The 27,541-nt window shown below is 64.2% G+C and overlaps 1 protein-coding gene across 2 annotated transcripts; it reads right to left on the bottom strand.

Annotated features, from left to right (window-relative positions):
- Positions 1 to 1,313: 1,313 nt before the first annotated feature.
- On the bottom strand, positions 1,314 to 23,394 carry KIF5A (kinesin family member 5A). 2 transcript variants are annotated; one of them, XM_038379208.2, is made up of 30 exons: positions 22,977 to 23,163; positions 18,239 to 18,326; positions 17,957 to 18,030; positions 17,651 to 17,755; positions 17,295 to 17,343; positions 17,004 to 17,059; positions 16,533 to 16,620; positions 16,127 to 16,251; positions 15,753 to 15,857; positions 14,692 to 14,840; positions 13,916 to 14,064; positions 13,436 to 13,611; positions 13,012 to 13,080; positions 12,691 to 12,897; positions 12,438 to 12,584; positions 11,923 to 12,111; positions 11,330 to 11,447; positions 11,174 to 11,241; positions 10,601 to 10,710; positions 10,363 to 10,464; positions 10,102 to 10,162; positions 9,932 to 10,003; positions 9,298 to 9,402; positions 7,939 to 7,959; positions 5,248 to 5,464; positions 4,760 to 4,901; positions 4,520 to 4,602; positions 4,096 to 4,123; positions 3,732 to 3,821; positions 1,314 to 2,988 (listed from the first exon to the last, which is right to left on the bottom strand). In XM_038379208.2, the coding sequence occupies exons 1-29, from the start codon at positions 23,103 to 23,105 to the stop codon at positions 3,743 to 3,745; spliced, it is 3,111 nt and encodes a 1,036-aa protein (XP_038235136.1). In that variant the 5' UTR covers positions 23,106 to 23,163; the 3' UTR covers positions 1,314 to 2,988; positions 3,732 to 3,742. The 2 variants fall into 2 exon arrangements, with proteins under 2 accessions (XP_038235136.1, XP_038235138.1); XM_038379210.2 differs by lacking the exon at positions 7,939 to 7,959 and having other exon boundaries at positions 22,977 to 23,394.
- Positions 23,395 to 27,541: the final 4,147 nt, after the last annotated feature.

Genomic DNA, 27,541 nt, shown 5'->3' with positions numbered 1-27,541 from the left:
TGGAACTACCTCCCAAGTGATGGATTCTCCGTCTCTTGGTGTCCCCAGATCCAGGCTGGAGGCTTGTCCGGAAGATGTTTTAGTCAAACACAAGTTCTTGGGCTCAGTGCAGGTGTAACGGGATGAAGTTAAATGGCTTGTGTTATACAGGAGGGTCAAATGGTCCCTAAGCTCTTTGATCTGCAACCCCACTCAGGCGGAGTAGTGGGCCACGAACTTAGGGGTCACCTGCTGCAAAGCAACGGGTAAAGTTCACAACCTCATTCCTGTCTTATGCCCCAAGAGGGGTAGAGGGTTCAGCCTCCAGGGCTAGCAGGTCTTGGGCCCATGAGCCACCTGTGTGTGTCACAAGGGCGCAACCCCTCCTGAGACCTGGCCTAGGAGCTCCCACGTATCAGATGGGAGCTGAGGCAGGTCACATACCCTCAGCTGGGCCGGATCAGAGCCAAGAGTTTCCTGATCTCATTCCCGCTCCCGGACATCCCCCTGACGCCCGACACAGCATCACGCCCCAAGGGGCAGCCCCCCAGCCACCACACGTTCACTTCATCCCTGCCTTCAGCTTCCCCTTCATCCCTCCTCTGCTGCAAACCTAGCTTGGGGGTTCTCTTGGGCACATCCACCCCCGTACACAGCCACAGCCTTGCGTGGGGCTCAGAAACCAGAGCTCAGGGATGATTCCGTGGGCTGGCCAGGAGCAGGCAGATGTGGGCTGTGGGTTGGCATCACTCCCAGGGCAAGTGGCACAAAATGGACAGGAGGGGTTTTGCTCAGCGCCAGGCTAACATCCCTTCTACAGCATGCGAGGGTTGCTCCTGCCCTGGGAGGCTGTGGCTGGCTCTGAGGTTCTTTGAGGTACAAAGCGAAATAGCTGTAAAGGCTGGGCTGGGAGGAGCCAGACTCAGGGCCAGTCGCGGGGCAGGAGGTCAGTTCTGTCCTAGCTTTGGCCGGCCGCGGGTTGGCTTTTCTGGGCAGCAGGTTTCTTCCCCGCCCACCATACCCCCTTCAGGAGAAAGCGTGCATGCCCAACACGATGATGGAGGGAGAGATGTTCTATTTCCCTACTCTTCAGTTCTCAAAAGTCCCTTGCCCAGCTAGTTCTCACCTCCCAGGCCAAGACAGGATAACAGGCCCATGGGCTAGCAAAGGTTATTGCCATCCCTGCCTGAGATAGGAGCCCCCGTTGGGGATCATGCCGCCATGCACGGTGCTGCACAAACATGAGACCAAAGGATGTTGCCTGCCCACAAGTTTCTTGCTCCTGTCTCATGCCCACTGCTCCCCCCCCCCCACAGAGACACCAGGGCGCTCGCTCATTCTCATCTCTTTATTGATTGATTTTTTTAAACAAACACTTTTTACTCCAACATGCAACATTTTGGTGTGAGGTGAGCAGAAGGGGATGGGCGGGGCCTGTGTGTTCCCACCTCGCGGGAGCGGGGCAGAGTGACCCCGACGTAGGGCTAAGGGTCCCCCCGGCCTGCTCTGCCCTGGGTGTATCAGCTGTGGCGATGGGAGAAGAGGGGAGCAGGGGAGGTGGTCTGCGTGCTTCCCTTTGGGGGACACATACACAAGCTAGAGGCGGCTGCCCTCCAGCCCAGCTACTCCATGACACGGAAAAAAAGACACCAGCGTGGGTTTAGCAGCTTTGGTTTGTCCAGAACAGCACCGTGCAGGATGCCCGGGCCCCATAGGCTAAGCTGTATAACAGGCATCGTGGGGAGGGGCAAAGCCCCACAGGTACATTTCACAACCTTGGCAGTATCCCCCCATTTTATAGCACAGCATCTCTGCCCCCGAAGCACCCCACCTGCTAGCTCTGCCGGGAGCCCATCTCGCTCTGGAAGGCATCCAGAGGAGACGAGCAGCGTGCACCCCCCCCCCCCGATCAGTAGCCTGGGGAGTTAGGCTAAGGGGCATACAGGCTCCCAGAGCAGGAAGGAGCCCAGCTCAAACAGTGCCAGGGGGGTGGGACTCCTCCTGGGGGCAGGATGCAGAGTGCAGCCCAGATACAGAGCCCCGAGCACTAGCACAGGTACCTCTGCCCTGCCCAGGAGTGATGTCCCGCGGCACGAGAGCTGGAGCTCCCCAGCATCTCTGCTGAGCCTGCCCGGGGGACAAGGGCTCTCCGGGGGTTAGTCTGACGCTGGGTGAGGCCGGGGAGCAGCTGTCTCCCCAGCACGGCTGCGTGTGGAAGGGATAGACGGCCACTCGGCAGTTGCTGCAGCGCCAAGTCCAGATGTCAGGCTGGGCTGGGGCAGTGCTGGCAGCTTGGGGTGCAGCGAGGCGGGTGGGGGCACTGTCATTGGGGGGACAGAGGGATGAGCCTGAGGCACTGACCTGGCCACGCTGCGGGTCCTCTTCCACCCCAGCAGGATGGCAGGCTGGGGGTCTTACCCCTGGAGATGAGAAAGCAGGCTCCCAGGGCCTGGCACGGCGGCCCTGCTGCTGGCTATGCATAGGGCGCCCCCTGCTGGGGACACCTCTGCCTCAGCAGGTCCCGATATAGCAGGGGAAGGGCAGCGCCTGGGGGTGCCATGGGCTCTGGGACCCCAGGACTGGGAGGGGGATGAAGGGGTGTGGGGTGAAGTGGCTAATACCCCCCTCTCCACAGGGTGCAGACGAGCTGGTGCGGGGGGGGGCGGCCCCATCCTGGGTTCAATGCCGGACATTCCTCGTGGCGTCTGCTTAAGGCATTTTAAAATCAAGGTGGGTCGGGGCTGGGCCGGAGGGGCCAACGCGCCAGCTCCTAGGCCAAGCCCGGGCAGAGCGCCAACCCCAGGCAGGCCGGGCCCGGACCCGACGGGCGAGCTACGACATCAACGAGCTTGCAAGGACAGAGAGAGCGCGCGCAGCAGCTGGGAAACGACACAGGAGACGAGAGAGCAGGACAGTCAGACGCGCGGACGGACAGACGGGGGTTAGTAGAGAGGCCCCGGGAAGCCAGAGAGCAGCATGCTGAGCAGAGGCCTCCAGCCCAGTTAGAAACTACAAGAGAAGAGGGGATGGGGTGAGATCTCAAGCCGCCCCGAACAGCAGGGACCTGCCCTGGGGCAAGACTTGCTCACCGCCAGTGCTGTGCTGGGCAGGGGTCCTGCCCCACTGGCTAAGGGGGTGCTGGAGAAGGCTGGCTTGACCTGGGGGCAGGAGGAGGAGGGGCCACCCCCCCAGCAGTTTTCATGGTAGGACCCCAAGGGTGACACACAATGGAGGAGGATTAATGCAGGAGACAGGAGGGGAAGGCACCCAGGGGTGCAGGCACGATACTGGGGGGCTGGCGGGGCAGTGCCAGTGTGACACTGGGGGGCTGTGGGAAGGTGGTGCACGTGATACTGAAAGGCATTGGGGGGCAGCAACCGTGCGACTGCAGGGGGGTGGGGGGCAGGCGCAATAGGGGGTTTCCTCCAGGAGGGTGCAGATAGCAAGGAGTCCCTAATGGGGGGAGAGAAGTGCAGGGGCAGAGGCCCACAGGGCAGGGCGGTCCCCAGCAGGGTGGAGGGTGCTGGGGCAGAGACTTGTGGCACGGTCCCCAGCAGGGCAGGGGCTGCAGGGGCAGAGGCCCACGGGGCAGTACCCGGCAGGGCAGGGGGTGCAGGGGCAGAGGCCCATGGGCAGGTGGTACCTGGCAGAGCTGGGCAGGGGCAAAGGCTCATGGGGTAGTACCCGGCAGGGCAGATGCAGGGGCAGAGGCCCACAGGGCAGGGCGGTACCTGGCAGAGCAGGGCACTCACCAGCTGCGCTATTAGCTGGCTGCTGTCTCCTGGTGGAGTGGGAACAGCTTAGCCTGTTCGTCAGCCTGGCAGCTGCAGGGCAGCTCACTTCTGCGGGCAGAGAGAGGGCTTAGCTCTGCCCCCCCCCCAGCTGTGCCCTGGGAGGCCCCTTCCCCTAGTGCCAACCCCCTCCCCAGGCCAGGGCCTGGCTGCTCCAACCCGGGGCAGACGGCCTGAACCCCGGGCTGTCGAGCATAGACGACGCCCTCCCTGTGACACCCCTTGGCTGGGGGATGCCCGGTTTCAACCCCACCCTATGGGTTGCTGGCCTCTCCCGGAGCCACGCCCCAGCCCCCCCCCCCCCCGCAGGGGCCCCCAGCCTCACCTGTTATCGTTGATGTCTGTGGCATTCCCTGCAGCCCGGCAGACATGGAAAGGAAAGTGCAGTGTCAGGGGGAGGCCTGGCCCCCCAACATCCTGGCAGCCAGCCCCTGCATCCCCTGCCCTGCCAGTCTCTGAGGGTAGGGGCCCTGGGGTGCTCTCCCAGGACAGGCCCTGGCTATCAGCAGATCTCTGATGGGCTGCAAGCCCTGGTCCCCAGCAGGGCCCCGGCCACCCCAGCAGATGGCCACCTCCAGCCCCGGCCCTCCCCAGCCTCAGCTGCCCGCTCCCCAGCAACAGCCTCCAACCAGCTGTTCAGCCCAGCTGAAGCCGGCACATCCTGAGGCTCCGTGCTCCCGGCTGCCCCGTCAGGATTGCCCTTCTCCCCCTGGCACCCCCCAACCCCATGCAGGCTGGGCCCCTCTCACCGTTATCCACGCTCAGCTTCTGGTAGGGGGCCAGGGGCCCGCTGGATGAGCCCGTGCCACTGCTGGACGAGGTGTTGGCAAAACTGAGCAAGGGGAGACCCAGACAGACAGAGCCGTCAGAACCGCAGCATGGACAGCCGCTCGCGGGGGGCCACGGCCCAGGGACCGGCAGCCCCGGGCCCCACATGCGTGGCAGCCCCTCTGCCGGGGGTTCCCCATCCCCCCATCCCTGGCACTCACTAGGCGTCTGGGGCAGAGCCCTGCCCGTAGGCTGCCTGGTAGTTCTGGAAGAGGCTGTTGGTGTAGCTGACGCAGTCGGAGTTGCGGGCGCCATAGGGGTTGGTGGGCGAGGCTGGGTAGTGCCCCGGCCGCACCGGCTTGGCTGAAAGGAAGAAACCACCACTGAATCATGGCCCTTGGGAACCCCCCAGCTGTGCAGGCAGTGGGGCAGGCTGGGGGGAGGGCATAGCCCCCAGAGAACAGGGGAGGTGGGGAGGTTAAGCCCTCAGCTCATGCCATGCTGGCTTGAGGGTCCGGCAGTGCCCACCCCTCATGCCCTCCCCTGTCCACAGGAGCACTCCCCGTGGAGAAGGCCAATGCCCAGGAGTTGCCAAGCCCTGGCCCCCCGTGTGCATGGGGGGGGGTCGGTGGCCCTGACGCTGGCAGCGCCCACTCCTGTAGGACATGGGATGGGGACCCCACTGCCCGGCCCCCGGATGGGCGCTCACCGATCTGCGCTGAGTGGGTGCGCTTGGTGGAGTTCTTGTAGCGCACGGCCTCCTTGATGCGGTCCACCTCCTGCTGGTAGCGCCGCTTGTCCTTCATGGCCCCCTCCTTGGCCTCCCTCAGTGCACCCTCCAGGGCCTTAACTCGCTCAGCCGTAGCCCGAAGCCGCTTCTCCAGCTTAGGAAGCTCACAACGCAGATCTGCATTGTCACGAACCAGCTGGGGGCGCCGGAGAGACAAGGGGGTGTCAGCGGAGGCAAGACAAGACCCCCCAAGCCCTTCCCCCCCGCCCTACGCAGGGAGCCGCGGCACATCTTGCCCCGACTCCTGCCCCCGTCCTGCCCCAGGGCCAGCAGCCTGCTTCAGGGAAAGGAGCCAGCATCTCGGTGCCCCAGCAGCGGGCTATGGGGTCACCCGCCCTGGGGCAAGACCCCCACCCCATCGGTTTGGGGCTGGGGGGGGTTGCAGCCCCTCTCACTCAGTCTCTGAGATATGCTCATATACCCCCTGCTCCTAGGTCTGAAGCCCTCTAAGCTCTCAACCTCAGCACCCGCCTGTGGCAGGCAGTTCCACAGATCAATTCATCCCGTGCTACATCACTTGCACCAGGGAGTGATGGGGAACAGGGATTCCCATGCAGAGGGCTGTGGTGGGACCCGTGACTGGTGGCCCTAGGGAGGGGGTCTTGTAGAGGGCTGGTGGCTCCAGCAACCTGCCATCCTTCTTTCAGCCCTACTAGCATATTGAGTTTGGGACCCCTGGGACAAGGGGGGCCAGTATGGGGCAGGGCACAGGGGTCATGCCCCCTATCTAGGGGCCTGGGGTGCCTAGATAGGTCAAATTCGTGCTCCTTTCCTTGCCCCCCTCTCCTACCTCCCTATGTGGAGCCAGGCTTGAGGCTGCATGGCACAGGGCACACATTGGCTGAAAGGCCCTGAGAGCCGCAGGGCAGCTGGGGGGGCCCACGGGGAGATGGGGGGCAGGTACCTACCATCTCCAGGCTGACCCCACACCCCCCAGCTCTGCCAGGCACAAGCCCCCAGCCCCGGGCAGGCTGTGCTGCCAGGCGTGTGGCATGCAGGCGGCAGCGGTGGGGGCAGAGCAGAAGCCAAGCACGTGGCAGAGGGGAGCGTGGAAGCGGGAGGCAAACTGCGGCGAGATGGAGAGGGACGGTCGCCGTCTGGCACAGCCGCCATGGGCAAGGGGCGGGCAAGAAAATGTTTGAGATCACACAGCAAAGAACGTAAGACCATAAGAACGGCCATACGGGGTCAGACCATCTAGCCCAGTATCCTGTCTTCCGACAGTGGCCAGTGCCAGGTGCCCCAGAGGGAATGAACAGAACAGGGAATCATCATCATGCGATCCACCTCCTGTCACCCATTGCCAGCTGCTGGCAAACAGAGGCTAGTGGCACCATCCCTGCCCATCCTGGCTAATAGCCATTAATGGACCTATCCTCCAGGAACTTCTCTAGTTCTTTTTTGAACCATGTTATAGTCTTGGCCTTCACAACATCCTCTAGCAAGGAGTTCCACAGGTTGACTGTGCCTTGTGTGAAGAAATACTTCCTTGTGTTTGTTTTAAACCTGCTGCCTATACATTTCATGTGGTGACCCGCTAGTTCTTGTGTTTATCGGAAGGAGTAAATAACACTTCCTGATTTACTTTCTCCACACCAGTCATGATTTTCTAGACCTCTATCACATCCCCCCTTAGTCGTCTCTTTTCCAAGGTGAAAAGTCCCACTTTTATTAATCTCTCCTCATACGGAAGCTGTTCCATCCCCCTCATCATTTCTGTTGCCCTTTTCTGAACCTCTTCCAATTTCAGTGTATCTGTTTTGAGATGGGGCGACCACATCTGCACCCAGTATTCAAGATGTGGGCGTACCATGGATTTCTAGAGAGGCAACATGATATTTTCCCTTTTATTATCTATCCCCTTCCTAATGATTCCCGACATTCTGTTTGCTTTTTTGACTGCACGTTGTGTGCCTGTTTTCAGAGAACTATCCACAGTGACTCCAAGATCTCTTTCTTAACAGCTAATATAGACCCCATCATTTTATAGGTATAGTTGCGATTACATTTTCCAACGTGCATTACTTTGCGTTTATCAACACTGAATTTCATCTGCCATTTTGTTGCCCCGTCACCCAGGTCTGAGAAATCTTTTTGTAGCTCTTCGCCGTCTGCCTGGAACTTAACTATCTTGAGTAGTTTTGTATCATCTGCAAATTTTGCCACCTCGCAGTTTTCCCCTTTTCCCAGATCATTTATGAATACGTTGAATCGGGCTGGGCCCAGTACAGACTCCTGAGGGACACCCCTATTTACCTCTCTCCATTCTGAGGGCCCAGCCCGGCCTGCCTGAGGGGTGCCCCTGAGTAGGGGAGCACAGACCCTCCCTATCCTGCATGGCCCATCCCGGGTGCTGCCCAAGCCCCCTGCCTCCCAGGGAACAGGGAGAAAGGGGCACTCAAGGATGCTGCCAGGGGAGGGAAAGTGCCCAGGCTCCTGGCGGGCACGGTCCGTGGCACAGAAAGACTGTTCCGACTACAGCTGGGGGAGGGGAGATTTTGGGGAGGGAGGGGCCGCATCTGAACCCTTGAGTGAGCTCTGCAAACATTTCCTGCCCGCCCTGGCCCTGCCTGCCCGGCGAGGGAGCAGGCTTGGGGGGGGGTACGGTACCTTGGAGACCCAGAGATCCAGCTAGGGAAAGGCAGTGAAAGGGACACAGAGCAGTGACTCAACACCGCGCGGCACCTGGGGGCAGCCCCCCGACCCCATCTGCCTCCCACAGGCCCCAGGGCATCAGGCAGGAGACTGGGAAGGGCTCCGTTGGCAGGGCCACAGCTCGGGGCAGGGGAAGCAGCCAGGTTATGCCCAGCCTGGGCAAGTGGCTGCACCCCCCCCATGGCACTATGCTACCCCCCCAGGGACTCAGCCCCTCGGGGGGCACAGGAAGGCGCCCCGTGCTGTGCAGCAGCAGCCTGACATACACACACACACACCCGCCCCCAGCGCAGGGATGTGGGGGGGAACGGGACAGGGAGCTGGAGAGACACGGAGAATGGATGGAGACGGGCACAAGTCAGGGGTGGGGGGCAAAGGAGGGGGGCTAGGCAGGGCCAGATGGGGTGTGGGGGAGGGAGGGGGCTTGATAGGGGGAGGGAGAGGCCTAGGCAGGGGCTGACAGGGATGGGGGTCAAGGCAGAGCTGGGAGGAGGTGCGGGGGAAAGCACGGCCAAAGCCCACATTCGCGCTCCCCGCTCTGGGAGCTGGGCATGCACTCCCCAGGCTCCGCCCTCCTGCACCCCAGTGCCAGCCAGCCCAGGCTCTGCCCCACCACGCAGCATGTGCCAGACAGCCCTCCTGCCTCCCACCACTGGGGAGGGGCCGCTCCTAGGGGAGCAAGGTGGGGAGTGTTGCCTGATCTCCCCAGTGGGGCACCTCCTCTGCCCCAGAGCAGGGGAGGCGGGAAGAGCAGACTCAGCGCCCCGGTGCTGAATGCATGACAGGTGTGATGAGTCTGGCGTTCTCAGCCCAGGCGCCGTGGTGATGGTCACTCTAAGGCCCCAGAGGAGGCTGCTGCAGACGGCACTAGATGGGGTCAGACCCAGCCAGGGGCTGATGGGGTCAGGGCACTGGCAGCACTGTTGGGGGAAGTGGCATGGATTTGGGGTGTCAGCCAGCTGGGCAGCAGAGGGGGAGGGCTCCGGGCTCAGGACAGGCATGGAGGTTTGTGAGCAGCGCACAACACACATGGATCAGAAAATAAAAACAGACGATGCCAATGTGGGGGTGTGGTCCTGTGACCTCCCTCCAGCCCCCCAACGGGCCCACCCAGTGCCAGGCAGTGGCACAGAGGGTACCCCCAGGGCAGGGGGCACGTCCCCTTCCGGTCTGCACAACCCACTTGCTTACAGCGAGTGCCCCCCACCCCAGCCAGTTCCAGCTGAGCCCTCCCCACCCCTCCATGCTGGCTTTGTTCCAGCCCCCCCCACTCCTGCTCCAGCTGCCCCCACAGGCGCTCGGCCCTCCCCCTACCTGTTTGTGAACCTTTGTAAGCTGCTCCAGGTTGTTCTCAAGAAAGGAAATCTTCTGCTTCTGAGAATGGGCCCCCCCACTGTCCTCGGGTTCCATCTCTGCGCTCTGGGGGGCACAGGGAGGGGGGCACCAGGGTGAAGCATGGCCACAGCCACCCAGCTGGCAGGGGGGTGCTCTATGGGGGAGGGAGGGGCTGGCACCGGCTCAGAGGGGCACAGGGCTGGGGAAGCCAGGATTGGCACTGGCTGAGGAAGGTTGGGGCAGGGCAGGACAGGACTAGGGCCAGGAGGCCTTGCCCCAGCTTTGGGGGACAGAAGCAGGGCAGGACTGGGGCCGGGGGGCCTTGCCCCGGCTTTGGGGGACAGAAGCAGGGCTGGACTGGGGCCGGGGGGCCTTTTCCCCAGCTTCAGGGGTTGGGGCAGGACTGGCACTGGCTTGCGGGACAGAGGCAGGGCAGGACTGGGGCCGGGGGGCCTGGCACCGGCTTCGGGGGTTGGGGCAGGACTGGCACTGGCTTGCGGGACAGAGGCAGGGCAGGACTGGGGCCGGGGGGCCTGGCACCGGCTGGGGGCGCAGGGCCGGGCTGGGGGTGCAGGGCCGGGGTCAGGGCTCAGCCAGACGGGACTCCACTCACTTTCTTGACTCGAGTCGTGACATCTTGAACGAAAAGCTTGCGCAGGTTGTGGAGGGTCTGGAGTTCCCGGGCCTGGGGCAGAGACAGACGGACAGAGCTGCCGTCAGGACAGGTTCCCCCCACACCGGCCCTCCCCACCCCCCGGCTCCGGGGAGCTCCCCAATACTTACGACAGTCTCCTCCAGCCCTTTGAGATCCTGCTTCGACTGCTCGTGGCGCTCGTACAGAAATCTGGCGAGGGGGGGGACACACAGAGGAGACGGGGGTCAGGCCCCACATTCCACCCTGGGGCTGGGGGGAGGGGGCGACCCTAGAGGGTGGAGCTGGTCCTGGGGAGAGCAGGACCGAGACCCAGCCCCTGCCCGGGGGGAGCGGAGGTCTCAGCTCCAGGACTGGGGGCCAGGGATCGCGGGGGGGGGGGGGGGGCTCACGTCAGCTCCTGCAGTTTGGTGGTTTTCTCCTGCTCCTCGCTCTTGAGTTTCTCGTAGTCGGCCCGGAGCTGCTCCAGCTCCAGCTGCAGCTTCTGGTTCAGGCTGCGGCGGGACAGAGACAGGCGCAGTCAGTGCCGGGGGCCCCAGGGCCCCATCCGGCCCCCCTCGATCCTGAGCCCCTCCCTGTCCGGGACACCCCCCACCCCACTCCCGCGGGGTGTCTGGAGGGGTCACTCACTCCTTCAGCTCGTCGATGACCTTCTGCTTCTCGTTGATCTCGTCCCGCAGCCGGGCCAGCTGCTTGTGGTGGGCCTCGCGGTGCCCCTCCAGCTGCAGCTCCAGGGCCCGCTGCACCACAAGGGCCACGGTTAGCACCGGACCCTGCCGGGGGCCCCGCATCCCCCCAACCCAGCCCAGGGATCCCAGACTCCCTCACTGGGCTCCCCACCCTCCTCTGAGGGCCGCCCCATCCTGTCCGTGGGGCCCCATATCCCCCGCACCGGGCCCCCCCATCCCCCCTGACTGGGGGTCCTAGACTGCCTAACCAGGCTCACTGCCCCCACCCCACCGAGCGGGCCCTAGATTTCCCCCCACAGGGCTCCTCATTCCCCCCCATCCAGGGGCCCCAGATTCTTCACCGCCCTGCCCCCCCACCGCGATATTCTGCTCCTCTAGGGAAGGATGAGGGGCGAAGGCAGGCAGGAGGAAGAGAGCCCCATCCCCGGCACAGAGCCCCCTGCCATCCCCCCAGCAGAGAGCACAGAGCCACCCCTCACCCCCCAAGAGCTCCAGCTCTGCCTGCCCCACATACCTTGACCTCGTCGGCGTCCTGGATCAGGTCCTGCTCCTGGTCCTTCCGGCCCGCCTCGTGCACAGTCTCTGCAGGGCCAGGAGCAGAGGGTTAGGGGGACCCCGGCACCCCGCCCCCCCCATCCCCTGCCCAGAGGGGCGGGACCCCCACACGCACCTTGGGCCTGCAGCTTGGCCAGCTCCTCGCTCAGCGTGTCGTACGACTCCTCCAGGTGCCGCTTCTTCAGCTCCACGCTGTGCATGTACTCGCTGAGCGACCGGATCTTGGCCTCGTGCTGTGGGGGAACCGGGGGGCCCTGACCTTGGCCCATGGGGGCAGCCCCACGGCCCCATCACACCCACCCTCAGCCCCACGGCCCCGGCCCCATCACTTCCAGCCCCACAGTCCCATCACACCCGCCCTCAGCCCCACGGCCCCAGCCCCATCACATCCAGCCCCACGGCCCCATCACTCCTGCCCTCAGTCCCACGGCCCCGACCCTATCACACCCGCCCTCAGCCCCATCCCCATCACATCCAGCCCCACGGCCCTGGCCCCATCCCACCCACCCACACCCACAGCCCCAGCCCCATCTCACCTGGCCCCAGCCCCAGGGCCTCATCACACCCGCCCCCGACCACATCACACACGGCCCTGGCCTCGGCCCCATCACACCCAGACCCCGCCCAGGAGCCAGCCCACGGCCCCTACCCCCCGCCCCCCAGCAAGGCACCACCCCCATTCTGCCATCCCGCGGCTCCTGCCCTCACCTGGGAGATGAGCAGCTGGCAGGCGGCCAGCTCCCGGCCCGTCACGGCCATCTTCCGCTGGCACTCGACCTGCAGCGCCTCCAGCTGGCGGCAACGCTTCACCACCCCCTTCACCTCCGCCTTGATCTTGCTGATGTAGAGCCGGGCAACCGTGAACTCCTCCTCGATGGCCCCGCTGATCTCCACCGGCTGGGGGGGGCAGGGAGCTGAGAGCCGCCCCTGGCCCCCTCCCCGCACCCTGCTGAGAGCCGCCCCCTGCCCCCTCCCTCCACCCTGTCCCCCTACCCCCAACCCCGCTGAGAGCCGCCCCCTGCCCCACCCACATCCCCCTCCCCCCAGCCCCCCCTCCGCCATCCCATTGCCTCCCCCTTCCCCCACCCCACTGACCACTGGCTGGGAGGGGGGGAGCTGGGAGCCGCCCTTTGCCTATGCCACCCCCCGCCCCGCCAGTCCAGCCCTCCTTCCGCCTCCCTCCCCCCTCAATCCTGCCCCTCCCCACCCCTGTCCCCTCTCACCAGCTTGATCTCCCCATTGCCCACGATGACGCTGAACTCGCTCAGGTCCTTCATGAGCCCGTTGAGCACCTCGGCCACGCGCTTGCGCTGGCGGGTGCCGAACTCCTGCAGGCGCTGCAGCTCCGTCTCCAGGGCCAGCAGGGTGCTCTGCCGGGTGGGGGGGAGGAAAAAGAGCACGGGTTAGCCCCGGATCAGGCCCCGGATCAGGCCCCCCACCCGCTCCGTGCCCTTAGCGCCCCCCCGCACTGCTCACCACTTTCTGGGACAGCTCGTCCACCAGCAGCTGGTTCTGCTGCCCCTTCTCCTCCACCTCCTGAGCCTTCTGGTCGTAGTTGAGGGCCAGCTCCTCCAGAGCCTGCAGCACCTCGCGCACCTCCTCCTTGGCCGAGTTGTTTTCCACCTGCAGCCGGCCCAGCTCCCGCTGCACCTTCTCGTTGTCCCCGCGCGTCGACACCAGCAGCTGGGGGACGGGGAGGGGCACAGCCGGTCAGGCAGGGAGCCCCCGCCCGGAGAAGAGGGGGCTCCCCTGGGGTCCAGCCCCCTCCCTCCCTCCGCCCCCTGCCCGGTCTCTCACCTCCTCCTGCTCCAGCATCTGCTGCGAGAGCTTCTCCATCAGCTGGCTCTGCTGGTTGATCTCGTCGTCCTGCGGGGAGGGGGGCAAGGGGGAAAAGGAGACGGGAGGAGGGTCAGAGCCACCCGCCCCATGGGCGCCCCCCGATCTGCTGCATGGCATCCCTGGGCTCAGAGGATAGAGAAGGGGCTGGAAACATGAGGTGTCCGGGGGGGGGGGCTCTCTGGCCTGTACTGGCTGGCAGGTTCACGGGGCGGGGTGCTGCACCCAGAGAGGTCTGAGTGGGGCACAGTGCACCCAGGGGTCTGTGTGCACCCTGGCATCTCCCTGCATGGGCGGGGGCTCCAGGAAGGGAGGGGGCACGGGAGGGGCAGCTGGCACTGGGGGCAGGCAGCAGGCACTGGGGGGGGGCAGAGTCCCGGCTGACCTTGTCGTCGAGCTGCTTGTACAGTTTGCGGATCTCCTCCTCGTACTTGCGCCGCTCCTCCTCGGAGATGCGGATGACGATGGACGAGGCGTTGTCGTTGACGGGCGTCTCGTCACAGGTGTCGGGCGCCGGCTTCTCCTCCTCGCTCAGCTGCTCCGTCTCTGGCACATTCTCCCCTGGGGGTGTGGGGGGGGCAGGGTAACCCCCTGGAGCCGAAACACCCACCCACCAGCTCCCAGGGACAGCCAGAAACTCAGCCCTGGAGAATGAAGCTCTCTCCCCACAGAACAGGGTGAGCTCCCCTCCCTACCCGGATGCCTGGGTCCCCTGGGCCGACCTCACTGTTCCTCCAGCAGCTGGGTGAACTGCACCCTCCCACTTGGATGCCTGGGTCCCCCAGCTGGGCCTCACCATTCCTCCAGCAGCAGGGTCAGCTCCCCCTCCCCACCCGGACACCTGGGTTCCCTGGCCCAGCCTCACCATTCCTCCAGCGGCTCAGCTCAGCCTCCAGCTTCCCAATCGTCTCCTTCATCGTCTTGTTCTTCTCCTTCTCCTTCTCATACTTCTTCTTCCACTGCTCAGCTGTCAGCTCCAGGTTCACCGATGCTGTGTTCTTGATGGTCTTGGCCCTGGAGGGGAGACAGGGGTGGCTTTTTCATATGGGGCCCACAAAACAGCCCTGCCCCCAACCTCTCCATTCTCCAGAGCTGCCTCCCGGGGCCAGAGCCCCCCAGGGAGTCGATCCCCCAGCCGCAATGATCTCTCCAGCTGGGGTTTCCCCTGAACTCCTCCTAGTGCCTCTGGTTCTCCGCCCGCCATCCCCGGCTCTGTCTGCTCCCTGGATCCAGAACACCCCAACGTGGGGAACCAAGCAACCCCAGTCCAGCCCTCAGCCTCTCCCGGCGCCTGCCCGGGCAGCTCCTGATGGATTTAGGGCCACTTCAGTCTCCCTTCCGGGTGGGGGGCCACCGTGACCGGCTGCGGGGGTGGGGGTGGATCCAGCCTGCTGCTCCTGGCCCATCTCCAGGGGGATTCACAGTGCCAGAGCCCAGCACACACAGGCGGGTGGGGAAGTTGCACCAGGGATAACAGGTGGCCACGTGGCCCCACAGGGAGGGGGCCTGTGGGCCCAGCGAGCAGGGAGATCCCCCCTGGGGAAGTGGGGGACAGCACAGGGAGGGGCCTGCGGGCCCTGCCAGCGGGAAGACCCCCTCCGGGGTAGCAGGTGGCCAGCGCTGCGGGCGTTGTTCCGGTACCGTTGGCCGAACATGAGGGTGGACTTGGTCTCGGCGTCGTTGTAGCTGGAGGGTGAGCAGCAGATGAACATGGTCGTGCGGCAGTTCCCGCCCAGCGAATCCTGCAGGATCCGTGTCATCTTGCTGTCCCGGTAGGGCACGTAGCTCTTCTGCAAGGGGCGCAGGAGGGGAGTTATGGGGGGGTGTTGGGATGAAGCGGGAAGGGTCGGTAACAGTTTTTTGACCCCAACGTGCTCCTGTTTTCCCTCCATGGCATGGCTGCCCAGGTGGGGGGGGAGGGAGGGAAACTGAGGCACGCCCAGGATTCATACAAAATAGTGACAGAAAATTCCCACTTTGGTTTTACCAGAGACCCAGCACCAGGCTTGGCCTCTGGGGGGGCAGGGGCTGAACGGCAGGGAAGGCGGAAAGCTGGGGGATATTGCTGCAGAGGGGGCGGATCGGGGGATAATGTTGCGTGCCCAACAGACCCGGGTGCTCCCGGTGGCCGTGGGACTCGCCAGCCCGCAGAGGGCAAGGGGGGCTCGCGGAGCCCCCAGCTGAGCGTGTGGGCCACCAGTGGCCGGCAGGCCTAGGTGGGTCTCCCCCGGTGGGCACAGCCAGGGCACTCTCAGGCTGTGAGCAGTGGGAGTGATTCGCCCCGACACCTTCAGTCACTCCAGAAGCATCATGGGGGCACCTCGGGGCAGGAGGGGTGCAGAGGGGGGTTATGGGAGGGCATCCTGGGGCACTGAGGGGCCGGGGGGGAGGGACAGGTGCCCTGGGGGGAGGGATGCCCAGGGCAGAGGAGGGCTATGGGAGTGGCGCCCTGAGATAGGAGTGGCGCCCTGGGGTGGGAGGGGCACCCTGGGGCACAGAGGGGCTGGGGGGGAGGGATGGGTGCCCTGGGCACAGGAGGTAGCCAGGCTCAGGTCCCCCAGAGGAGGTGGGGAGAAAGTGGGGGGAGCCTGTGGGGTTGGACCGAGAGGGAGACCTTGAACTCCAGCTCTGAGGTGGGGGGCAGGAGGATCCCCATCCCAAGGAGCCCTGGGGGGGCCCAGCGGGGAGGGGGCATCTCTCACCGTCCCCTCCGCCAGGGCCGAGATGACGTTGCCCAGGGCCGACAGCGACTTGTTGATGTTCTTGGCCTCGTCCAGCACGGCCCCTTCAGCCCCCGTCTTGCTGACCTGCCAACAGAGCGGATGTCGGTTACGGGGAGCAGGAGGGCTCCCGTCCCGCCGCAGGAAGTCGTCCTCCCAGAGGTGGGGATCCATGGCGCCCATCGGGTCTCGGCTACAGGGATGAGCCAAGAGCCCCATGGGGGCAGGGCCTTCTCGCCCGGGACCCAGGTGTCCAGGCAGAGATCCTGAAGCAGGGTGGGGGATGTCTGAGCCCCGCCCGCCCCCGGACACTCTGCTCCTCCCCGCCCCCACTGCCCACCCCCCGGCCCTGGCACCTTCTCGCTGCCAGCCAGGTCCACCAGGTAGAGCTTCCCGCTGAGCTTCTGCTCCGTCTCCATGTTCTCCTGCTTGATGTTGATGAGGAAGATGCTGTGGCTGCGGGAACTGTGCTCGTTCATGTCTGGGGGGAGACGCAGGGGTGGGAGGCCCGCCGGCACTGGCCCCCCGTGGGCACAGAGCCCCCCTGTCTCCCCTGGGCACAGAGTCCCACCCCCCCGGGCACAGTGTCCAGCCATTGTCCAGCCTTGAGTCAGCAGGGCCCCAGCCCCCATCCGCTCGCCCAGCCCCCCCACTCCCCAGCCCTGGGGGCCGGGGCTGATGGGGACACTGGGACTGGACACCTCCCAGGCCAGAGCCCGGCCCCGGGGCCCCCGTCTCCCCGGCTGTGCCCCAGCTGCTCACTGGTGACAGCCACGTGCCGGTTGGATTTGCCCTCGTCGATCACGTCCAGGATCTCCTCCGGGCTGGAGACAAAGCGCTCAGTGCAGCCCTGCCAGGGGAGGGGGGAGGGACAGCCTCAGGTGGGGGGGCCCTCTCCCCACACAGCCTCCCTCAGGGCAACCTTCCCCCCAAGCCTCACACGGGGGGCCCTCGCCGCACCCAGTCCCCCACCCCCACAGCTTTGCACGGGGGGGCTCCCCACCCCCACAGCCTCCCTCAGGGTGGCCCTCCCTCACAGCCCCTCCTCACCCCCATCAGGCCCCCACCTCACACTGGGGGCTCCTCACCCTATGCCACAGGGGCCCCTGCTCTGCTCCCCCACGCACGAGGGGATTCCCTTCCAACCCTCTGGCTGCTCCCCTCCCTGCTTCCCCACCCCTCCACAGCCCCCCACCTGCTTCCCCACACGAGGGGACCCCCTCCCCCCCTCACCTTGACGTAGGGCACCCGGTTCTTGTCCTCATGCACCGACAGGTTGGTCTTGGTCACTGGGGAAAGAAAGGGCCAAGCTGGAATAGGGGGAGGGCCCGGGGGGCTGGGGAGGGGCCCCCGGGGCAGAGGGGGTTGGGAATCACAAGGGGCCCCCAGCAGGACCCCCTAAACAGCTCCCCCAGCTCAGCCATTCAGGAAGCAGCAATAGCAGCCCCCTCTGCACCCTGCCCCTTGAGCCCCCCGGCAGCCCCGTCTGTGCCCAACCCTGCTCTCCTGGGGGGTGTCACTCACCATCCAGCAGATCCCGAATTTTGTCCAGGTAAATTTCAAAGTAAGAAACCTTGGAAAGAGTGAGATGGAGCCACGTGAGCACAGACCGGGGTGGGGGAAATGAGCCCATAGGGACCCCCCTGGGCCTTCCAGATCACCCCCTGCAGGTCCCCATAAACCTCCCCATCCTCTTCCACCCCAGAGGACCCCAGTGCAGCCCCCCCCACCCTGATCTGAGGCCCTCTTCAAATTCCCCCAGAGCCCCCCACCCACTCTCCCCCCATGGTGCTGATCCCCCATGACTCCCACCCCAGAGCCCCCCCGGATCCCCTTCCCCACAGCTCTGACCCCAGAGCCCGCCCCCGGACCCCGCTCACCTTGATGTGGAACTCCAGGTTCTCGTCCATGGCGTAGATGTGGCTGAAGATGTCACGGGCGATGCGTGGGATGATGCCCATCAGCTGGGGGTCATGCAGCTTCCCCTGGGGGCAAGAGGGGGGGGTCAGCCGTGGGGCCCAGTCTCCCTGGGGAGTGGGCCCAGCTCCAGCCCCCTCCCTCCCTCCCAGCAGATTTTAAGGGAAGCTAAGGGGCTAACTGAGCCACCGTCCCTCCCCCACCTGCAGCACCAGCCCCTCGCCCCAGAGGGGGGCATCACCCTGCCCTTCCAGCCCCGCCTGTCTCACCTCCATGGTGTGGGTCTTCCCCGATGATGTCTGCCCATAGGCGAAGATCGTGCCGTTGTACCCGGCCAGCACATCTGGAAGAGACAGGGGTAAATGAGAGCCTCCTCCCCCTGCCCCTCTCCCCCTTCGTCCCCCTGCCCCCACCCCCACCCCCTCCTCACTCCCACTGCCCCCAGCCCCTCCTCACCCTCCACCGCCCCCTGCAGCCTGGATCTGCCCCCCCGTCCTCCCCCCACTGCTAAACTCCGTGCTGTGCTGCCCCCCAGTTCCTCCCCCGCTCACCCTTGACGATCTGCATGGCACAGGCATGGTACACCTGCTCCTGAGTGGTGTTGGGGGGAAAGACGCGGTCGAAGACGTAGGGCTTGCCCTGGGGGGAAGCAAATGGGGTGGGTCAGTCCCCAGGTAGAGACCCCCACCCCCTGCCAAGCTGGCACCACCCCATCCCCACAATACAGAGGGTTCACCCCGTGGGCCCCCAGGCTGAGCCCGCCCCACTCCCTCCCCCATGCCGCCCGGCCTCCTGTGCTCGGGAAAGCAAGGAAATAATAGCACAGTGCCAGCTTGCCCCCCCCAGCTCTGCCAGTGCCCCTCACTCCCGACCTGCAGCCCTCTGCCAGCCCAGCCCTGGGCTCTCCCATAGAGATGCCATCACAGAGGGTCCCCTTGGGCCTCAGTGTGTGGGCACGGGAGACTTGTCTCCAATCCTCACCTCCCCATCTCTCTGTTCCCCCTCCCTCCCTGGCACTGACGGGGTGAGGCTGAGTTGACTGGTGCTTCTCCCACTGCCAGGCCCAGCAGGGAGGCTTGTTTCCTGGCTCGCTGCCCCCAGCCTGGGCCCACCCCTGGGGGCTGGGGGTGCTCCCCCAGGGCTGGGGGCACCAGAGTCAGGGTGTCCTGCAGGAGCAGAACATGGGGGGAGGGGTCACAACCAGAAGCTCAGGGATGCCTCCCCCCCACCTGGTAGAGCAGGGCAACCCCCTATCCCTCCCAGCCTCCTGGGTGCTGGTGGGGGGGGCGGGGGATAAAGAAGCTCCAGTCCCACCCGGGGGAAGAGCATCTGCCCCCCACCCAACCCCCGCAGCACTGGCCTGTTACCTGGGGCCAAGACGGCCCCTCCCTGCAGCAGTGTTAACCCTGGGGGGGGCAGGCTGGCAGGGCACCAGCTGGGAGAGGGCTGGGGGTGGATTGGCAACATTCAATAGGAATTAGCCCCCCTCCAGGCAGAAGGGGCCCCCCTCCTGTGGGGAGGGGGGAGGAGGCAGCGTGTGTGGGGGTCTTGGTCTCCTGAGCTGAGGCCTGTTTCCCCCTCTCCCGAATCAGACACACAGGCCTCAGAAGGGCTCTATTCCATCTCTTCCCCCCCCACCCCAGGAGGCCAGGCCCGTGTCGGGAGCTGTCCAGGTGCTGGAGATACCCTGGACCAGGCCCAGCTCTGCCAAGACAGGACAGCAGCTTCCCAGATGGCATAGAGGGCAGGGCTGGGACACCTGGGAGGGGGTTTGGGGACTGAAGAGTCAGGGGACTGACAGACTGCTTGGAGGGGCCAGACCCCACCCCCAGTTCAAGAGAGACATGGGACATTATTGATACAGCAGCTAGGCACAGAGCTGGGCCCTTGACTCCCAACCCGCAGGGGGACTCTTCTTAACGTTTTCTCTGAATACTGTGGGGGTGCCTCAGTTTCCCCTAGGCATTTCTTCAGTATCTAGGTGGGGTGATAAGGGGGTGTGATTGTTGCAAAGCCCTAGAGGGCAGGGGTGTGCAGGGGTCTTCACAGAGAATGGCCGACACCCTGTCTCCTGGCAACTGATGGCCTGGGCCCCTCCCCTGCAAGATGCCAACTGAAGGAATTGGGGAACAAAGAGATCAGGTGGCCTCCTCACCCGGAAAAGGGACAAAAGCCAGAGGAGGGGCTGGAGGAGGTTTCAGTTTGGAGCTGGCTGGGGAAACAGAGGGAGGCCCAGAACCAGGGTCTGGGCTCCCCACCTCCCAAGAAGGACCTGACTGAGGGGTCCTGTTTTCTGTACCTACAAGCTCTGTTTTGGACCACATTCCTGTCGTCTATTAAACCTTCTGTTTTACTGGCTGAGAGTCACGGTGAATGGCAGGAAGTGGGGGGTGCAGGGCCCTGACTCCCCCACACTCCGTGACACCCTGTTAGCCCAGCCCTGGGCTCCCCCCAGCTCTACCGGTGCCCCTCACTCCCATCCCGCAGCCCAATTAGCCCAGCCCTGGACTCTCCTGCCAATGCCCCTTTCTCCCGCAGCCTGGCTCACTCCGGGGCAGAGATGCCAACACAGCCAAGCCCAGAGGGGAAGCAGTGACGCGCCTGAATGGGGAACTTGGGCAAGGCCCAGCAAACTCATCCCACTTGTGCCCTTGGAATGCAGCACAGACAGAGCATCGCCGTACCCGCCCCCACAAAGGAGCCCTCTCCAAACACCCAGCCTAGCCCGTGGCCCCTGCTCCCCAGGAATTCATTCCTCCTGGAGCCAGCACCCCCAGAACCACACAGGCCCTTCCTTATCCCCCCCGCATGGCTAAGAAACCCCTTATGCCCGCGGTGCCACGGGGGGGGCAGAGTATTTGTGCCACTCACTGGTCCGTCTGCAGCCCCGATACCCCAGAGCTAGGATCCACAGGGAGACACAGCCCTTGTCCAGCTCCTGTCGCCTCTGGCTGGGGCTCCGGGTCCCCACGGCTCTCCAAAGCCAGCGGCTCCGGAACCGCAACAAGCAAGGGAAAGGTTCAACCCAGGCCGGTGCTGGCAGCTGCCAGCTCGCCCCGTCCCTGCCAGGGCTCTGCAAACTGCCCAACACCTGGGCTGCAAGCCACAGACCCCTCCTCACCCCCAGTCCACCTGGGGAACCGGGTCTAGAACCTGCGACCTTCAGCACCAACCCGCCCCGCCGAGCTCCAAAGCACTGGAACAGCTAGTCCCTTATACATCCTCTAGGGGGCCCCCAAACCCGCCAGGACACTGGGGGGGCTGCCAGCCTGGCACTGACTCCCATCATGCACCTGGCCAGGGCTCAATAAATAATAATGAATCCGCTCAGCCCCCTGCACCGCGTACCTGCACTGGCTTGTTATTGTAGGGTCACCTGCAGGGGCTGGCTCTTTGTTGTAAGGGCTGGCTTCTTATGGTATGATTATCCACACAGGCTGGGTTGTTTTTGTAGGGTCTCCCAGAAGGGCTGGGTTTGTTATTGTAGGGGTCTCCTGCGAGGGCTGCTTTGACAGCGTGTGAGCCGCTGAGGATAAAGCCACCACAGACGGCCAGGCTCAGACGCTCCGGTGACAGGGGCTGTGTGATGGCTATGCAGCAGGGTGCCCAACCCCCTCGGCTCTCGGCTCCCCTGACCCCCAATCTTGTCCCTGCAGGCGCAAGAGCCTCCTGCCCCACAGCTCCTGCCCCGCGGGCGGCCGCCCTGAACCCCCTGCCACCTCCTCAGGCCCCATGCAAACCCCCGGGGGCCCTAAGTGCCACCCCGGCAGCAAGCAGCGGGAGGGGGGATCCCGCTTGCTCCCCTCCGTGGGATTCAGGATCAGCTGCTGCAGGGCAGTCACCAGACAAGCTCATTAATCCGGGAGCCGCGGCCTAATCCCTGCCCGGAGAGAGATTCCCCTCCCCGGCCGCCAGTGCGGCCCCCGCCGAGGGCACTCCATGAGCTCCAGTGGGCTCTCCACGCCCCCACCCCCCCAGCCGTTCCCCAGCCTCAAACGGGAAGGAGAACAGGAGATGCAGGGAGGGAAATGACCGTCCTGTTGTCCTCTGGAGCCAGAGACAATGGGGGGGGGGGCTGCAGGGCTGACAGAGCCACGCCTCCGGCGGGGCGCATCACTGCTGGGCACGTGGACGGGCAGGAAAGGGCCTTTAGGCCGGGAGGAGAAAAGTACAGGCGTCTTGGCACCGATGCCCCCCAGCTCCGGTCAGACAACAAAGGGGGGGCAGGGTGTGAGAGAGCCAGACCTGGGGACGCAATGTGGTCTAGTGGCTACAGCACTTAACTGGGACACAGGACAGCTGGGCTGTTCCCCTCCCCTGCTCGGTGACTCAGTTTCCCTTTCAAACTCTTGTCTACTTAGCCTGGGAGCTCTGGGAGGCAGGGACGATCTCTCTGTCTCTGGAGCTCCTGGTGTGATGGGGGCCCCTGATCGTGGTCAGGGTCTGCCCTGGCGCGACGGGCCCCCCCATCTCAGCTGGAGTGTCAGCCCAGGCTACATGCACGACCCTCACTCTTGGCTAAAGCAAGGGGCTGATTTTGACAACCCCACCCGGGGGCCCAGTGCCCCACCCTGCACTCGCCTGCTCTCTCCCCGAGGCCGGGACCCCAGGCTCCTCAACCACCCAGCCAGGCGGGCAGCTGCGGAGAGAGCACGTCATGGGCGCGGACGCCTTGAAGTAAACAACCTGCAGCTCACGGCGCGACCTGCACCATCTGCTCCCCCCCCTCAGCTCTGCCAGCCCCGCAGGGGCACCGGGGCAAGCTGGCATCACCAGGCCCCAAGCCTGTCCGAGCAGGGCGGGGTTTTCACCTTTCACCCTTGCAAGGTCGGGAGGGGGCGTAAGGCGGCCCACTTTGCAGGCTAGGGACAGACAGACGGATAGATGGCGGGGGAAGGGAAATGAGTCAGCTGGAGGGGCTGCATGCAAAGGGGCCTCCCCATCCCGGGGGGGATGGAAACCAGTGATTCTTATTTTCTATGGGTCACACATCAGTAGCCAAATCCCCAGCCCTGCTGGCCACACCCAGTTGCCTCGGCTGGGATGGAGGATCCGCAATACAGACCCCCCCCCCGCCCCCGCTTTTGGGAGCCCATCTCCCGGCAGCTGCAGAGTTCGGGCTGACAGAGCTTGGAGGGGGGGCTGGGGGGACCCCCCACAACTCCCCAAGTCTTTGTGCGCTGGGCACGGGGGCCCCCTTCCCCCCGGCCGGGCAGCCCAGGGCGATGCTGCAGCAGGGAAGAGGGGAGTTGGGAGGGGGGGCCCGCACCGGCGGGGGGGGGCACTTACCCCGAGGATGACGCTGTCGTCCCCTTGGAAGAGGGGGATGAATTTGTCCCCCCGCAGGATCTCCGCCTGGTTCAGGGGCCGGAATCGGCAGAGCACCTTGATGCTGCATTCAGTGCTGGGCTCGGCCATGCTGGGCGCTGGGCCGGGGGGGCTGGGCTGGCACGGGGGGGGGGCGCTGGGCCGAAGGGTGCAGGGCTGGCACGGGGGGGGCTGGGTCGTGGGGCGCAGGGCCAGGGATTCTGGGCTGGGGGGGCGCTGGGCTGGCACGGGGGAGCCGCAGGGCGCTGGGATGGGGTCCCCTGCTCGGTCTCTGGCCGCAGCCCGGGCTGCTGGGGGCGCAGCTGCTGGAGACGCTCCCGCTGCTCCGGCCTCGCCTCGCCCGTGTGAGCCTCGCCGGGTCCCGCTCCTGCGCCAGCCCCCGGCCCCGGCGCCCGCCGCAAGCACCGGGCTGGGCTTAGCCACGGCGCCAGCCCTTAAGGTGGAGCGGCCCGGATCGCTTAAGGTGGCAGGGCCCGGCTGGGAGCCAGCAGGCCGGGGGAGGGGTCCCTGGAGCCAAGCCCGCGCCCCCTGCCCTGGCCCCCGCCCCAGGCTCCTGCCCGCCTCCGTCCCTTTGTCCCCAAACCTGAAGGCTGGGTCCTGAAGGCCAGGCTGAGGAAATGCTGCAGGGCCCCCAGCCCGGTGCCTGCGTTACGGGGGGTCTTGGGCGCTGAGGACCATCTGCTGAGACTGGCAACCTGCTGGGGGAACCAGCACCAGACCCACGGTGGGGATGGAGAAAACAGAGAGAGGGCGATGAATCACCCACTAGCACCCAGTGAACCCAGGAGTCCTGGCTCCCAGCCCCCTGCTCTGACCACTGAACCCCACTCCCCTTCCAGAACTGGGGAGAGAACCCAGGAGTCCTGGCTCCCAGCCCCCTGCTCTGAACACTGGACCCCACTCCCCTTCCAGAACTGGGGAGAGAACCCAGGAGTCCTGGCTCCCAGCCCCCTGCTCTGACCACTGGACCCCACTCTCCTCCCAGAACTGGGGAGAGAACCCAGGAGTCCTGGCTCCCAGCCCCCTGCTCTGACCACTGGACCCCACTCTCCTCCCAGAGCTGGGGAGAGAACCCAGGAGTCCTGGCTCCCAGCCCCCTGCTCTGACCACTGGACCCCACTCCCCTTCCAGAGCTGGGGAGAGAACCCAGGAGTCCTGTCTCCCAGCTGCCTGCTCTGACCACTGGACCCCACTCCCCTCCCAGAGCTGTGGAGAGAACTCAGGAGTCCTGGCTCCCAGCCCCCTGCTCTGACCACTGGACCCCACTCTCCTCCCAGAGCTGGGGAGAGAACCCAGGAGTCTGACTCTATCTGGACTCTAACCAGCAGACCCACCCTCCCTTGATCCCATGGTGTCCCAGTGCTGTGGGGGGCTGAGCTCAGAAGGGGGGGCCTGGGAACGAGATGCCTGTGTCAGTTGGGGCCGGGGCACAAGGGAGCCACACAGCCCTGGTGGGGTTCCTGGGCACCCACAGGCCACAGCCGGCCCTTCTTCTCTGCTCCTGGCCTCGGGCGCCAGGGCAACCCGGCGAGTGCCAAAGGAGGTCATCAGTGCCCAGCGGGTCCCATCATCCGGAGGTGCTTGAGCCAGCTGGACGTTCCTCAACTCAGGGCAGGGGTCACCCGGAGACATTCTCCAAACTGTGCTGTCCAGGCACTCAGATGGTCGAATGGTCCCTTGCGGCCTTAACGCTCCATGAGCCCTGAGAATCCCCTCTGGAGCCAGCTGATGCTGCTGGGGTTGACTTTGCTAGAGCTTTGCCAAGGACTGGCCCCTTTGCATTCGGACGCCCCCCTCCCTTATTTAGCTGCTGTTTTAAGGGAGACAAAGGGCAGAGGAAGCTGAATTCCAGGTCTGAAGCCTGAGGCCGGTCTCAGAACCGCAGCTGGGCCCGGACACAGACAGCCACAAGAGCAGCCTCCGTGGCCTCACTTGAACCACTGGAGCCAGACAGGTCTGGTCCTTCTCAGGGGTTGCTTCCTTGTTAGCATCTGGCTGAAAAGGGGCTGAGGGCCTTGGAAAAACTTGGGGCCTCATCTATGCGTGGGTGTGGGCATGCGTGTGCCTGCACATTTGTGCACACACATGTGTACTTGTGTGTGCATGCTGTGTGTGCACCCGTGTGTCTCTGTGTGCACCCGTGTGTCCATGTGTCTGTGTGTGCATGTGTCTGTGTGTGCATTCACGTGTCTGTGTGCACATGTGTCTGTGTGCACATTCGTGTCTCTGTATACGTATGAGTCCATGCATGTCCATGTATGCATTCATGTGTCTGTGTTGGCATGTGTGTCTCTGTGTACACATGTGTAGGCTCAGATGAGGTACAGTTCTTTGGGGGAGTTCAAAGATGAGCAATAAGGATGACCGGGGGCCAGAGGGGTTCGTTTATGGGCAGGGGTCAGAGGAGAGGAATGCGTGTAACTTGGCCACGTGACGGCTAAAGGGGCACATTAGGGAGGAGGGATGGTCCAGGGGGTCAGGAGACCTGGATTCAGTTCCCGCTTCATCACAGACTCCCTGAACAAGTCGCATAGCCATTCCATGCCTCAGTTTCCCCATCTGTACAATGGGGATAAGAGTCCTGCCCTGCCTCTCAGGGGCATGTGGATTAAGCTCAGATACCATAGGAAGAGAGTCAATGTACCTTCCCTATACAAGCACAGGACAATCTGCCAAGGGGGGCCAAAAGATTATCGTTAAGAATAAAGGGGCGGAATTAAGACAGGGAACCTTTGCCCCCTGGCAGACATATTAGGCTGCAGAACAGTCCCACAAGGGTGGGGGGCAGGTGGAAGCCCCATCATTAGCTTAGACCATTTATTTATTTATAATTGCAATAACACCTAAAGGGCCCCAACTAGAATGCAGGAGTCCGCTGGGCTGGGTCCTGGACAGACACGGTCCCTGCCTTGCCGAGTGTATAATCTAACCAGGCCAAGGGTGGAAGGGGAAACTGAGGCACAGAGCAGGAAAGTGACTTGCACAGTGTGTCTGTGATGAAGCAGGGAATTGAATCCAGGTGTCCTGAGCCCCAGTCCAGTGCTCTATCCACTAGAACATGCTCCTCCCATTTAGCATTCTCCCTGGGGGAGTGCTAGTGCCTTCCATTAGCTCATAGGTGTTTTACTCCGAAATAAAACCCCTCTGAGCCCGTCAGTAAAGGGTGTCGCCGGCCTGCGGGATATGGGGACCCAGTGAGCTACACTGCACCCTGGCATCCCTGCTGCATCCTCTTACTGGAAGCCAGGTGGGGAAGCTGCAGGAATCCGAGTCATGCTGAAACCTGAGGAAGCAGCAGCTAGATTACGGGGCAGGCCCTGAGTCAGAGCTGCAAAACCTGCAAGGAAGTGGGGCTCCCAGGGGAGCTGAGCTGGATGCTGTGTGTGGGTAGAGGCTTGGCTTGGGGGTCACCCGGTGGATCTACCACTTACAGGCCCCCCAGGGGCCTGGGTTTGAGTCTCAAGGGCTGTGACATGCGGGAGGCGTGAAGATGCTGAGTCACTTTCATGGCTCTCTTTGTCAGTTTCATGCTGGGGCAACATGGGGGCTGGGAGTAAGTCAGGGGTGCGGATGGGAATCAATCTGCAAAAAGGCAGGAAAGCGGGGCTCTGCATTGCAACCTCTATGGTGAAACGCAGCTGTGGGAGGAACGTGTAGGGAGCTGGTGGTCTGAACTCCCAATTCTAGCAGCTTCTGCACTTCACCTCGCTGCTTTGTCTTGGTATAGTCCAACTCCCTCTGCCCCCATCCCAGGCCCCGCTGCCTGGTGGAGAGAGAGGGGACCAGATTGTTCTTTGTTTGCTTTCTAATATTGCAAGGCACTCCGGCACCACTGCTGCGGGGCGGGGGGTACAGTGCAAAAAAACATGGAGTGAAAGAGGTCAGGGAGATTAGATTTGGGATCAGAAGGAACCAGCTGGAAAAGCCTCTCTTCGGCTACAAAAGCAACCAATGAAGTAACCCCCACCCGCCTTGTTGCAGAGGGAAGGGTACCGGGCAAATGGGAGCGCAGATACCACAATGATTGATGGGTCCCGGGATAGAGAGATGAGATGGGGGAAGTATGGGATAGACAGATTTGCGGTGGAGAGATAAGATAAGATAAGATTTTGCCCTGGGAGTGGCAGCAAGAGCTTGATGTTCAAAGAAGCAGAGCCCTGAGAACCCCAGTTGCAATCCATGGGAGTCGCAGATGCAGACTACAGCTGAGAATGGGGTGCTGAGACCCACGGCGGGTACAATACCCAGCCCAGGCAGGCCTCTCCGAAAGGCCCAGTTTGAAGTCAGGCTCAGGCCCCTCTCCTCCACTCAGGCCCAGCACAGCAGCAGCTGGCAGCCTGGCACAATGACCGTCTCTGTAGGGGCCAGGCCGGGAGATGGTGCCTCTGGCTCCAGGGTCAATTTGGTGTAACAGGGTCTGGGGGGGAGGAAGGAGAGAACGGGGCCTTCGCAGGCGCCCCGGTGCCACAGCTGCTATTGCACGGGGGGCATCCCAATAAAGCTCAAATGTGGGCGGTGCTGAGCCC

The sequence above is a fragment of the Dermochelys coriacea genome, chromosome 20 (assembly GCF_009764565.3).
Source record: "Dermochelys coriacea isolate rDerCor1 chromosome 20, rDerCor1.pri.v4, whole genome shotgun sequence".
Classification (NCBI taxonomy): Eukaryota; Metazoa; Chordata; order Testudines; family Dermochelyidae; genus Dermochelys; species Dermochelys coriacea.
Note: the sequence above shows the minus strand (reverse complement) of the source record. Positions and strands in the feature narration are given on the sequence as shown.

Coding starts and splice junctions, on each gene's coding strand:
- KIF5A (XM_038379208.2), bottom strand. CDS start 23,105: ATGGCCGAGCCCAGCACTGAATGCAGCATCAAGGTGCTCTGCCGATTC. Junction 17,060..17,294: donor AATTCGGGATCTGCTGGATG/GTGAGTGACACC, acceptor TTCTTTCCCCAG/TGACCAAGACCAACCTGTCG. Junction 13,612..13,915: donor GCTGAGCCGCTGGAGGAATG/GTGAGGCTGGGC, acceptor CCACACCCCCAG/GGGAGAATGTGCCAGAGACG.